The 13,748-nt window shown below is 39.7% G+C and overlaps 1 protein-coding gene across 5 annotated transcripts in view; it reads right to left on the reverse strand.

Annotated features, from left to right (window-relative positions):
- Positions 1–11,186, reverse strand: part of LOC146498434 (solute carrier family 12 member 7-like) — a 45,706-nt gene extending 34,520 nt beyond the window's left edge. For 2 of the 5 annotated variants that reach the window (XM_085141215.1, XM_085141214.1), the window contains exon 1: positions 10,340–11,186. In XM_085141215.1, coding sequence (XP_084997341.1) covers positions 10,340–10,484 — 145 coding nt within the window. In that variant the 5' untranslated portion in view covers positions 10,485–11,186. The other 3 variants (XM_085141217.1, XM_085141216.1, XM_085141218.1) reach the window with 2 other exon arrangements.
- Between the last annotated feature and the right edge of the window lie 2,562 nt (positions 11,187–13,748).

Genomic DNA, 13,748 nt, shown 5'->3' on the forward strand with positions numbered 1-13,748 from the left:
GAGGCTCAGGTGTGAAATGTATGGTTTTCAGGGTTTTTATCGGTTTTCAGCGTTATTTTGTTATCGTTTTTATCGTTTACTCGGTTTTCCTGGGTCTTTTCACGTGTGTTATGAATAAATCTTCTTTTTTTCGGTACCAGTACTAGTTTTATTTTGTTGTATTCATCTGCGACACCTTAAAGGCCGGTCCGTGAAAATATCGTCAGGCATAAACCGTTCCGTGGCGCAAAAAAGGTTGGAGACATGGTCCAGGCTGTATTTGATATAGCTGTACTCTGTGACAACTGTGTCCAGTACCATTTATAGAGAATCAGGGGTCAAAGGTTTGATCCCCTGCAGACAGATGGCCTGTGGTAAACAAATAGATGTGTCGTGGCTGGTGTATTTATATAGCGCTTTACTAGTCCCTACGGACCCCAAAGCGCTTTACATATCCAGTCATTCACCCATCCACACACTGGTGATGGCAGCTACATTGTAGCCACAGCCACCCTGGGGCGCACTGACAGAGGCGAGGCTGCCAGACACTGGCGCCACCGGGCCCTCTGACCACCACCAGTAGGCAACGGGTCAAGTGTCTTGCCCAAGGACACAACGATCGAGACTGTCCGAGCCGGGGCTCGAACTGGCAACCTTCTGATTACAAGGCGAACTCCCAACTCTTGAGCCACAATCGCCCCAGATGAAGGCTTTGGCCACACTTTAAGCTTATAGTTTTGCTAGCAGCTTTTGTACGCCACTCAAAGACACAGTGGCTTAGATTAACATTATGTCTGGCCTGTTCAGACTGGCTTCTTTTGCCCCTTGTTGTCATGCAGTGGTCTATGACTGTTAGATATGGCGTATTATCACACTCACATCACAGTGTTGTAGGCTACACTGTCGCCTTGAAGAGCCCAGGGCCTTACATGGATTTAGTGATTGTTGAAGATAAATTAATGAGGAGGGTGTACTGTAGATGCACGTGACATAGTGAAGATTGTAAGAAAATTTCACATGTGGTATTGAGTGAGAAGGAATATTGGTATGAAAGCTGCTTTTTCAACATTCATGCAACAAAAAATATAAAAATATACAGCAAGCCTCTCTGGCTTTTAAAATAAGATTACAAAAGGGTTATGTACCCAGGGTTATAGAGTCGGGGCAACAGCTTTGCTCAGATTGCCTCTTCTAAGCTGGGACAACCCACCAAGAGGCAGGATATCATCGGAAAACAACAATGAGATAGTGATTACGTAAGTCTGCCACTAACAGCTGTTTAAATCCAATGGCGTATGGTAGGAGGAGGTTGCTCATAAACACATCCAGAAAGACATTCCACTTCTACACAGAGAAGCTCTTGATTGTCCCGCTTTACAGCTGTTGTTAGGTGTTGTCCAAAGAGTGATGGATTGTGTGTGTAAGCATTCAAACAGTTTTAGTGACCAAACCAGAACAGAGGAAATGCCATGTTTGATACAACATAAGGTTGTTTGCTTTGGGTCATTAGTTGCTCCTTTTTCTTTTCAGCCTTTTTCTTTCTGCATCTTTTTTAATTATACGTCCACCCCACCCTCTTTTAACTCAAGGGTGGGCAACTCCAGGCCTCGAGGGCCGGTGCCCTGCAGGTTTTAGATCTCACCCTGGGTCAACACACCTGAATCAACTGATTAGTCCATTACCAGGCCTCTGGAGAACTTCAGGACATGTTGAGGAGGTATTTTAGCCATTTAAATCAGCTGTGTTGGATCAAGGATACATCTAAAACCTGCATGACACAGGGCCTTGAGGCCTGGAGTTGGACAAATTCAGGCTGTAGACCATAGGTGTCAAACTCTGGCCTGCGGGCCAAATTTGGCCCGTAGCCTAATTACATTTGGCCCGCGAAGCCATACAAAATTACTATTAGAGCTGGCCTACTGGTATTATACAGTTCATGTACTGCTAATACTACAATTCCCAGAATGCTCTGTTGGTGTTTTGGCACGTCAGTCACGACAGGACCCATTAGTACCCTCTACTCCGTTGACCATAGTCATAGCAACCATGCAAATACTGCCATGCTACCCATCCCAAAATGGCAAAAAGAAAGGCAGAAAACAGGAGCTTTCTGGACAGGTGGGAGAATATGATGAAAATTTGATAAATGATAAAATTATGAAATTAAATTCAGAAGGCTGCAAATACAATTTTTATTTAAGAAATGAATTCCATTGATGTGTTATTTAATTGGAATTTCGATTTTGCATGTGTGCAATATTAAGTTATATATACGTTTATATAAGTTATATACATTGTTTAGTATTAAGCTTTGCTTGTTCCATACTCAGTTTTTCAGCAAAACTTGTTTGAGTCCATAAGAAAAGATTTTCTTATTATATTTGGAGGAAGATTTTTTTCAATGAATATTAACGTTAGCCCGCGACTTTGATCCAATTTTGAATTTTGGCCCACTGTGTATTTCAGTTTGACACCCCTACTGTAGACTATCCCAGCTGTCACAGAGCAAAATATCAGCATCATTTCCTAATCAGTCCATAAAACATCCAGACATGCAATTTTATAAAAAATCATTTTGCATATACAAACTCTAGTCTGTTTTACTTGTAAATGTAGAGTTTTTCACTTTCACTCTTGCCCGTCTTTCATCTGCTTTAACCCAACTCTCAAATATGTGTCACTCTATCTGTGGTATGTATGCGTGCTTATTCATGCCCTAAAGCTATCGGTTACTTTAGTTTGGTAAAATGTAGTTTTTTCAAATCCTTGTGTCTGAATTAGGGCGGCTATAACTCTGGAGGTAGAGCAGATCATTTACTAATCGGACGGTTAGTGTTTCAATCCTAGGCTGCTAATTATCTTTGGGAAAGCTACTAACCCCGAGTCTCTGATGCATCCATTGGAGTGTGAACGTTAGATACGTAGAAAAAAGTGCTTGGGTGAATGAGGCAAGTTGTGCAATGCTATGAGTCCTCAAGTGTAAGAATGCGCTATACAAGAACCAGCATGTAAATTGGTTTTGAATATTGCAAAGTGAAATAGAGTTATCACAAGGATGTGAAGTTGTGACTTAATGTCTAAAATGCTTTTGTATTCTGCCAAAGAGACATCAAGTAAGGTTGAATTAGAGCCGGGCTATACTTTCATGTGATAGCAATTTGTTCCACAAGACGTCGTAGATGTTGTGGCGGGCCAATGTGACCTCAGAAGTCATTAAAAACACAGTCATAGTATAATGACATCCTGGGTAAATTCAAAGCTTCTTAATGGGATTAGATACATCAAAACTCCACATGTGAATACTTTTCAACAGAACCACTGGTGAAATAGCTGTTTCACCAGCGGTGCAAGTTTTAGATAAAAATGTGATGTGTGAAATCTATTAAGATACACAAGCACACACATTACACTTCAAGGTCTATATAGATTCGACTATTTATTAGCTGAATTACATGGTAAAATCCACCAAACATGATATAGTGTTGATCAACAGCACAAATGGGTTAGCTTAGAGTCCTATGTGTGTGTCACTGTCAAGTGTCCTTATGAGCTACTTTTTTCTCTTTCCCCTCACTACATAAGCAGTCGTGGCCGATGGCTGCCCTGTTAAAGTTGAGTTTTTCCTCCAATGGTGTCCCAGGGCACCCCATCTATGAAACAAGCATTTGAAAGAGACTGCTGTACACAGCTGCATAAAGCAACATTAATTTCAAGCCACATCTGTTGGTGTACAGTTCCCAATTTTTTATTATCTAAACCTCACGTGCCAGTGTTTAATTTTTCTAATAGTTTACTTAGAAAAACAGATTGCATTCATTATATAGATAGTATAGTATAGATCTTGTCAGAACTGTTTGATGGTCTGTCATCCTATAGTCATGTCAGAAAATTTGCAAATCATCATATTATCAGGTAAAAGTCAAAAGACTTCTAAAATGAGCTGAGTTCTAAATGTCCTCTGAAAGTTCATTGAGTGAGCGTAAAGGACTCTGACAGTTTGATGCAGTTATCATGTTAACCAGCAGAGGTCTCCATTTCAATATGTACAAAATGACACATAGACTTTGTCTATGTACAATAAATGTTTAATCCATTTAAATTACTAAAACACACTAAAATCCATTTGGCACATGGATGTTGTTATTAAGTGTCAGTTAATCTGATTTGATTTGATATACCTTTATTAGTCCCACAAGGGGAAATTTCACAAGGCTGCAAAAAATGATATGTTTGCTAAGGTGAGCATAAAAATATATATATAAAAATATTTTTGCACTCTGACATTTGGCACAAATATTTTTTTCTTAAATATATGTTACATGCATGTGTTGCTTAGCGTGGACAACTCACATGATTTTTAGTACAAAACTCAAAACTAGACTTTTTTTTAATCATTTAAAAAAAACAAACAGGTATCATAAATGACATCTCGGAGCACACCTGCAGGACCAGCCCACCAGGTTATCTGTGGCATGTGATTTGAGAGCCCCTGGGTTAGAACGACAAACAAACAAAAACACAAACCCATGCCCTGTGAACACTCCCTGTACAATTTAGCTAGTAACAGTTTGACCCAAAATAGATCCTTTAAACAGGAAACAGGGTGGCAGCTGCTTTTGGCAGTTCTCCAACCCCAAAGAGCTAACATATGGAAAACAGAACTACACATGATGATTTATGTCCTTTGCCTTGGAAAAAGAAGAAGGACATGAGAACCACCTCGAAATGAAACAGACAAATACAATGAAGACATTTAATGCTGATTTTAGATAATCTGCTGGACTGATTAAATTACAAGACGAGTATCTAAGGTGTAAAGAGCAACAGTGGATAAACCACGGGTGAAAATCTCCATTTCCAATTCACTGTAAACAAGGATGTTAAAAACCAGTTTTGGCATGTAATTTTAATTCCCTTGTTAGGCAAATGTTTAAATACAATATTAAACTTCTTAAACAATAGTTTCAAGAATGTGCGACAGGATCAGCTGCAAAGGTTGGTACACCAACTCACCAGTTAGGTGGTCTATGTGAATGTGATCAACCAATTTGCTTGGCATAGCTCTAAGGGAGGAAACTGTTCAGCTAACAAAGCCCTAGATTCATATTTTAATCTAGAGTCTGTAGATCCTGACTGTGGTATTCTTCTTTCTATCTACGGTATCAGTCACATAAGCCTAGAAACCAGGCAGTGACCCAACCAGTTGGTGAGTATTCCAACAATTGGTGAGTGGTTGCTCAAGGTTGCTGTCTGGGTGAAACTGCATGCAATGAAGGTGTGTACTAAATACCTCCTTGTGATTGCATTGGTTGCTAGTAGATTGCCGCTGTTGGCTGTAATTTGCCTGGAAACATTTCCTGTAGATTCTCTGAGATGCAGGAAACTTGGAAAAAAAAATGCAACGCAAACCTTCCAACCTTACTTCACTTTATAATAAAAAGTGCCTTGAAGCAGCTGTTAATGTGATTTGTTGTGCTGTAAATAAAATAAAACTGAATTGAATTAAAAGTGAAATTTCTGCTTTACAGCAGCGATCAACACACTCCGGTTTGTCTACTGCCTGGCAAGGAGTTTGGGTGTGTCTCTCGGACAACATGACCGGTTATCGTTTACTACTCCAGTCTCCTTCTCTATTCGTTTTCATAGAGATGCCCTGCTTTTTGAGTTTCATCAGTGAGGTTCATTCAGAAGCAAACAAATAATTTCAGTATGTGTCATAACTACGTGCTAAAACTTGACAAGGAAAAAGAGGGACAATATGAAACAGGACACTGTACACATGACACCGGATACTTCTTTGGAAAATGATGATACCGAGTTGTTTATACAGATTGCATCTTGTCTGTTCAGCACTGTGCATAAATCTGTGCGTACGTGTGTGCTCGTCTGTCCGAACGCAGAGCAATCTGTGACTTTTGTCTTCTCCAAAAAGGACATATTGTAAGGAGTAAAGCTGTAGTAAAATGTTTTTACATTACATTATGAGTTCTTATAGGGTCACCACTCTAAAGGATCTGTTGGACCTTGATACACAGATAACAGAGGCTCTACATTGTTTTTATTTTTCCCTCATTAGCATCGGTAAGAGATACAGGTTTTCAGGGGAGGATTTCCTGTTCACCCCCCCTGCGGGCTCCAAGCCATTTTAAATAATTTCCTTGTCCTATATGTTGACATAAGAGCAAAAGCACTGAAAATAAACCACTACCCCCAAAACACCCCCAAAGTCATTAAATGAGGTAAAAACAAACAAACAAATGACCCACACACACAAAAAGAATGAAGCTCACTCAAATAGAAAAATAAAATAGAATATAAAAAATAAAGAAGTTTAATAATATGAAGAACAAAAACTATGTAAATGTGTAAAATTACTACTTTTATATCACGTCACTCTGTATTATATATACATATACACACACCAGCACCAATTTATTAAAACTATTCATTTTGCAAACACATATAACAACACCATAAAGCTAAAGCTGAGTCTGTACAACTCTAAAAAGCTTGAAAGTGAATATTTGGTATCAGCCCCTTGAGTCGTCCACACAGTTTTCCTGGTATTCTTTAAGTAGTCTTCAGGAATAATTCTCCAGGTTTCTTGAAAGATATTCCAAAGCTCTTCTTTGGATTTGTCTGTTTTTTGGTCAATTTTCTGGTCAGATGATCCCACACTGCTTTAATAATTTTGAGGTCTGGGCTCTGGGGAAGCCAATCCATGACTGATTCCATTGTGTGTTTTTCTATGCAGGTATGTTTTTACTGCATTGGAATCACTGTCATACTGAAACATGTTGTCAGTTAGTGTTGGGCGATTGGACGAATATATCAACGATAGGCTGAGCTTATTGTCAATCATTTTTCCAAGGGCGATTTTTACATTTATTTGGCCATGAGTAAGTTAATAATGATGGAATTAATAGAAGCAGTAAACAGAAAAAAAATCATAATAATAGCGCTGTTTTAACAGCACACTCTTTCATCTGCGAGCAAATGCACCCTCCTCAGAGTGCGCCCAAATGTAGCGATGCATTTATGCAAACTCATAACAGAAAGAAAGAAAGGCAGTAACCTATGTTCAGAAAAAAACATTCGGATGGACACATACATGCTCATGCAAGTTAGTGGTGTTTGAGTCCTTTGCGTCTGCACAACCGGACACCGCTTTGGTTACATCCTTAGGTTTGCCTCTTCCATCCATAAAGCCAAAGAAATCCCAAATTGGCACTTTATATTTTTTTGGCAATTCTTTTGTGTTGTAAACACGCAAATCAGTCCGTGCATGATTACATTGCTCCACCCATCAAAAAGTCTGCACATGTGCGAATATATTGCCCATCGTCGATTACTGGACTTACGATTGTCGGTCGGAAAATCTTTACATATCGCCCAACTGTATTGTCAATCCTACGTTTTCCAGATATTATTCTATGGTGGTTCCAAATATTTTCTGTGTTCATAATTCCATCAATTTTGACAAGATCCCCAACACCACCAGCTGAAATGCGGCCCAAACCCATGACAGAGCCTCCAACGTGTTTTACAGATGGCTGTAAGGATGTTGGACCTCTCTCCTGACCTCTTCTGTATTGACAATAATTTGAACTAAAAATGTCAAATTTGGATTCATCTCTTCTTGAGACCTGTTGCCACTCGTTCTCACATTAGCTCTTCTATAATTTGGCATACTTCAGTCTTTTATCCCCGTCTTAAAAATGAGTTCTTATGAGGCAGCCGTCCACTGAGACCATTTTTGACGAAGCTTCTGTAGAAAGATCAACTGAAATGCCAGAAACAGCTCTCAGGTCCTTTTTCTATTTCTTAACAGCATGGCTTTTAAATACCATCCATATTCTGCATACAGTTTTAGACCTGTTTAGATATGATACTTATCATGCCAAGACACGTCAAGTCCACATCCAATAGTTCTTTGGTAATCACTTTGCTCCATCTCCTTCCAATCGTGTTACCTTTGGTGTTTTTCAAAGATTCAAGAAATTAAAAATTGGTTCTTTACTAAGTTTTCAGTTATAGTAAATGGACTGGTTCTTATATAGTGCTTTTCTACTCTGACCACAAGCGCTTTACACAACTGGCCTCATTCACCCGTTCATACAAGCACTTTTTTTCTGTGTAAATGCTTTCTAGCTAACATTCCCATTCAGAGAGCAACTTGGGGTTAGTATCTCGCCCAAGGATATTTGTCCTGCCTGGAGCAGCCAGGGATCAAACCATCAACATTCCAACCTGGAATTCCTACCTCCTGAGCTACAGTCGCCCCAACGTTATGTGATTTGGTTCTACAAATCATGTGCGTCACTGTGGAGTCTAACATTTAGATTAAAAAGAGAGTCATTTTATTTAGCGCTATCCAAATTGTGACAAACAATGTCCATCAACAAGACTGAGTGCAACATATGACTGATCACTGAAAATAAATGCATTTAGTCACTGTCTTTGTCCTTAAACTGATGGTGGATTAAGCACAAAAACGCACATGTTAAACATTAAAAACACCAAACTGGGATCACAGGAGAGGAAAAGGAAAGAAACTGGGTTTGTTGAAGAAAACCTGCCAGTAAGCATGTCGGATCAGTCTGTGAGCTCTGAAGTTTAACCGTTGACTCTCTTTCTGAAACAGATAACCATGTACACTTAATTTCTGTCAAATAAATAACAAAGTAACGTGTCATGGTTTGTAGTTCTTCTCAGACTGTATTTACCTCATTTTAAGACCTACTAAGAAGCAAGCTAATTTTTAATGTGGTACTCATATGTAAAACCTTAGAGTTTAAAGAAGGTCTGCTCTCTTTTTAACATTATTATAGTGAGGATAAGAATCTAAAAAACCTAACCTGTTATGCTTGTTGTACTGATACTGATACTTCAAATCTGCCTCTAATCTCACAAATGCTTTGGGCGAACATGTCCTAACTGGTTGATCCAGAACGATGACCATGGGTGACTCGGGCTCACTCTGAAATCTAACTGATCAAAGTCAGAAAACAAAAAACAGATAAAAAAGGCCCACATATGAAAGACGAGCAAAAGAGGAGACATAAAAGAAGTTTAGAGAGAAGCAAGACAACCAGAGTTCAAGGCAAAATGACCAGAAACGCCTTAGCTAAAGACAAACCTACATTTATTGCACGAATTTTCCCTAAATGGAAAGTATGCCTGTTCATAAACACGACACTTGTGCAGTAGAGTATTTAAACAAGCCAGTGTCTTGTAATTGGATTTCATTCGAAGCCATCTCTGCAGACTTTTGAGTCTAAAGTAATAAAAAGAACAAGCACACCTAGATTACAATAAAGATATCAGCTGACATTAAGACTTTCTTTATCACTTAAAAATCTTGAAGCAATTTTTTGTCTTTCCAGAAAACAAACATATTATCCTTCAAGCTTCTGCGCTTCTCCGAGCATTGCCCAGTGTCTGCTCTGTTTCTGCAACCTGCATCCAGTAATTTCCTAACATCTACAAGTCCTTATGTTGAGGACTTGCTCCTTATAAAATTCTCTTACTGATCCATTTAAAAACTGCACAAGAAGAGTTTGATAGATTCCAGACAGTAACGGATCAGAATGTAGATTTTGCAGTAAGATGAGAAAACCACCAAAAGTTTCACCTGTTGCATACAATCCCTGAATATTAAACAAAGACTACTATTTGAAGTCACATTGCTCCCAAGCTTCGAAATACGACTTCAAGGTATCTGGACTGTGTAGCACAAACAACCTGACCCAACCCCCGAAGCGGTTGACTGGAAACTGATGGATATAAAGAGGTACAACATGTGCACAAAGAAAAATGGTTAAACTAAGTGTTGTAAAGGTGAAAGAAAAACAGGCAGTAATTTTAAATGGTATAATAATATGTCATGTAAGGATGTAGACTTTGTACTTTGTCACCGTAAAACAGTTTCTTTTACACAACTTCCCTGCTGTTTCAGGTTAGTTTAGTTTACTGTGTATTTAGTTGCTTTGTTCAAGAACTGACAGACAAAAACACAATGAGGCAAGGAGCCTCAACCATCATTCAGGCATACATACCAACACCAAGGCCCTCCTTCCTGCCTGACTGATCCAAGTGCAAGTTATAGCTAGTTCATCTCTGACTTTGCATTTTTCCTTGTGGGTGTCTATATGTGTTAAGCATGTGCCTGTCAAAACACGCATCTGTTTGTGTCAGCGCGCTTCCAATGTCACATTTAATCTCACAATGACGCATGCAGTTTATCAAAATTGCACACCTATACTTCCCGCAGTGCATGCTGGGATAGCAACCACAAAACCCCCAAAAAGCAGGCTTGTGTATGAGCACATCAGCGAAGCAAAGAACTGTTTACTCCTACCTGAAAAAGGATCCTCTGAATTGTCTGCCTCCTGCTCCTCTGAGAAGATTTTGCCCAAGCTGATAGGTCTGTTCCCTCCAGCTGCAGCTCCACTGTTGCTGCCATCTTCCACATCCTCCACTGGCACCACAGTGAAGGTTGGCATCTTGATTCTTCTTTTACCCGGAAGAAACTATGAAGAGATTACAAACTAGGAAGACACTGGCTTTTCCCACAGAGAACAGACTTTAAAAAGTGTCCAGATAAACCTAAATAAAAGGACTGAACCGGATGAGGCTAAGCTTCACTTTAACCACAACATGGCACTCAGATCTTTTGTTTCCCTTCTTTTTGGTGTGTAATCCAATGTCCTCTAAACTCAGGGTGAAAGTACCGCCTCCTGCACATGAAGCAGGCCAAAGTCCTCCCGTGTATCAAGTTACGCCCTCTCCTTGTTTCTTTCCCTCCCTTTTCTCCTAACTGCTTCAGCACTGTTGGCCCACGTGACCCTCTGTTTACCATATGAACAGTTAGTCCACACAGAGGAAGCCCACTAGCCCCTCCCACTCTGACGTCCCACTTCTCTCGCACACACCTTAGAAATGCAGGGAAGCAATATGCAGAATTACATATAAAAAGGATCTGACTCATCTATGACTCATCCACACGAAGCCGAACCCCCGAGTCATGCTTAGCAGGACAAACCTACGTCTGTTTCTTTCTGTTAACTCTGCTTCCGTTTGTTCCTCTCCCTTCAGGCTAATAGTTTTCGTCTCTGTGTTTTTCCAGGTAAACGAGAGGGATGTTCCTTTTCCCACATTGCATGATGGGTAATGAGGAAGAACAGCGATTCAGTATATTCTTGCTCTCTGACGTCCGCACACATTGTAACAGCAAAGGAAACACCTTGGAAATCTTGAACAGTGACTTTCCTCTTTATTTCTCTGTATTTCCTGTCTGTTGTGAGACAGTCACGGGCGGAAAGGAGTGAGCTTTGAATAACAACGGCCACAAGTAAACATGCATTGTATTTCGTTTGTGGGAACAATTATTTTATTACCCATCTTTCTCTTTAAAAGGCTGGGCAGGGCCTGTCTTACTCAACTGTAAACCACCTGTTACCTCATATCTTTGTGTCAGTACTGTGAAGTCTGAGTACTGAGAAACTATATAAGTGTCTGTGTCGGTCAGTATATTTTGCAGCACGTCTGTTAGGTGTTTAAAAGGAAGCTAAACTACATATCTTACTTGAGAATGCCATTTTGGCTTTTGAGGTTTAAAACTATAGTAAAATATACTATGGTCTGAAATTATACATGTCTGTATTCATCTAAAGTTTAACACATTGTTAAGTAGAGCAGGGCGATATGACTAAAAATATTTATCACGATATACATTTGAAAATTTGCGATAACGATATAATTGACACTAGACAAAATACTTTACAACTCCACAACTTTATTAGTGCAAAAAAAAAACCCATCAATGTATTTTCTCTTAAACAAGCAGCTGTTTTTTGCATTAAAGCTACATAAAAATGTAACAGTGCAAATTCCTCGCTGACAGTTTAACCAAAAGGCATTTCCAGTGGAAACTGGCCGACATATCCTCAGCATAACCATGTATAATATCCACAAAACTTAAAAAGAGCTTATACACACACAATACGGTAATATTATGTTGAAGCACAGCACGTATCACTCCGCGAGGCTCCGCCTACAATAGCCGTAATGCTCCGACAATCCATCAAGCGGTGCAGCTTCGTAGCTTAGCAAAGTCGTATTAAAACATTTGAAAGATTTTCGAGCGCCACATAAAATCGTTTCGAGGTCAGTAAACACAACCAGAGTTCATACATAAGGCACACGGGATTATAAGGGGCTCTGTCGACTTTCAGAAAAATCAAAGGATTGATTTTAAGTGCGCCGTATTTTCCAAAGAACACGGTAATAACGACGGCCCGCTAGCATGCTCTACCAAAAATAGTGCTTTGTTGTGTATCTGACGGATGAAAGCTAAACCAGTTCCACCACTGAAGTTGCAGCATTTTTACAAACCAATTCTGGTTCATCTGTTTCATTCATCGATTTGCTTTCGCCGCCATGCTTTTTCTGATGTGTGCGTTGAAAACAACGGCACTGTGCATGCGCGTTTTACCCATATTCTATCGCGATATTTCATTTTTCTATCGTTGCCCAAAATTATACCGGTATTACTGTGCACGGTAAGATATGGCCCAGCCCTATTGTTAAGTTATTCTAACATAAACCCGAGACACATGGAAAAATGCCATTTACACCCTGAAATGCAAGACAGTATGAACAAGTAGCTTTACTGCTCCTGTTTTCTGTATTATTTTGGTAGTTCAAGTTTTGCTCTTTGCTCTTCAGGAGGATGGCATCATTTTTGTGCTATTTGTTCATTTTTTTAATATTACATTTCCAATCCTGGACCTCATCCACTACATAGCATTATTAATCTGGACATTCACTACACAAATGCCTTTTTGTAACATTTCTAATGAATCCATAATAGATTAATTAGATAAATCATCTCAGAAAGTTGATTCTGTTCATCTGTATGTGACATTTTCAGTGCAAGAAATATTTTGTAACTTATCCAAGCGACGTCTTCAGTCTTGGCTGACAACAACACATTTGCACAAAGTACAAAACTAGCACCGCTGACTAACAGTGGGCCGTGAGCTAGATCTCTTAGGCTGTAAAATTCCCGTCAATAATGAATTCAGAAGTCGATGTGTAGGGTTAACCAGTAAGTGCCACAGATCAGGATTTTATGTTTCTCTCTCATAATCTATTGGAGCATAAACTGAGTATCATGAGGAGGCTACAACAACACAAAGTGAACAACATCGCCACAGACACAGCAGCCGGGGAAGCAGAAGAACATCATGTCAAGAAAGCATGTTGTTCTAATAGTTTTCCGTTACTTGTCTTTTGTTCTGCAAACACACAAACACAAGCATTGCAACTCTGCAGGCCTGTGTGCACTGAATGATACAGGACCACTGTAACCAGCTCCTTATGTTATTTCAGAACTTGTGCTGACAAAATAACCAGATACTCAGGATTGTTCACACTGACAATATTGTGCACCCCTATGTATGTTTACACAACTTATAATGTAGCAGGCTGCTGGGGATTACTCTGACCTCCTTATTGACAATTTGAGAGGTGAAACAGTTTCGCACAAGTTCATGTACGAGATTTAAACTGCAAACGCCAACATTCACGCCGTGTTTATGTTCATAACAGCTTCACTCTGCTTACATTACGTGTGCTCACCTGCAGACACAGAAACACAAGCACTTCCGTTCAGCGGGGATTCACTCTGGAAGCCGCTCGCGCCACGCGCGTGTGCCAACAAGATCTAAGGACCCCCAAGCTGCCGTACCCAGTGCCTGCGCGAG

The sequence above is a fragment of the Neolamprologus multifasciatus genome, chromosome 18 (genome assembly GCF_963576455.1).
Source record: "Neolamprologus multifasciatus chromosome 18, fNeoMul1.2, whole genome shotgun sequence".
In the NCBI taxonomy this organism is placed as follows: domain Eukaryota; kingdom Metazoa; phylum Chordata; class Actinopteri; order Cichliformes; family Cichlidae; genus Neolamprologus; species Neolamprologus multifasciatus.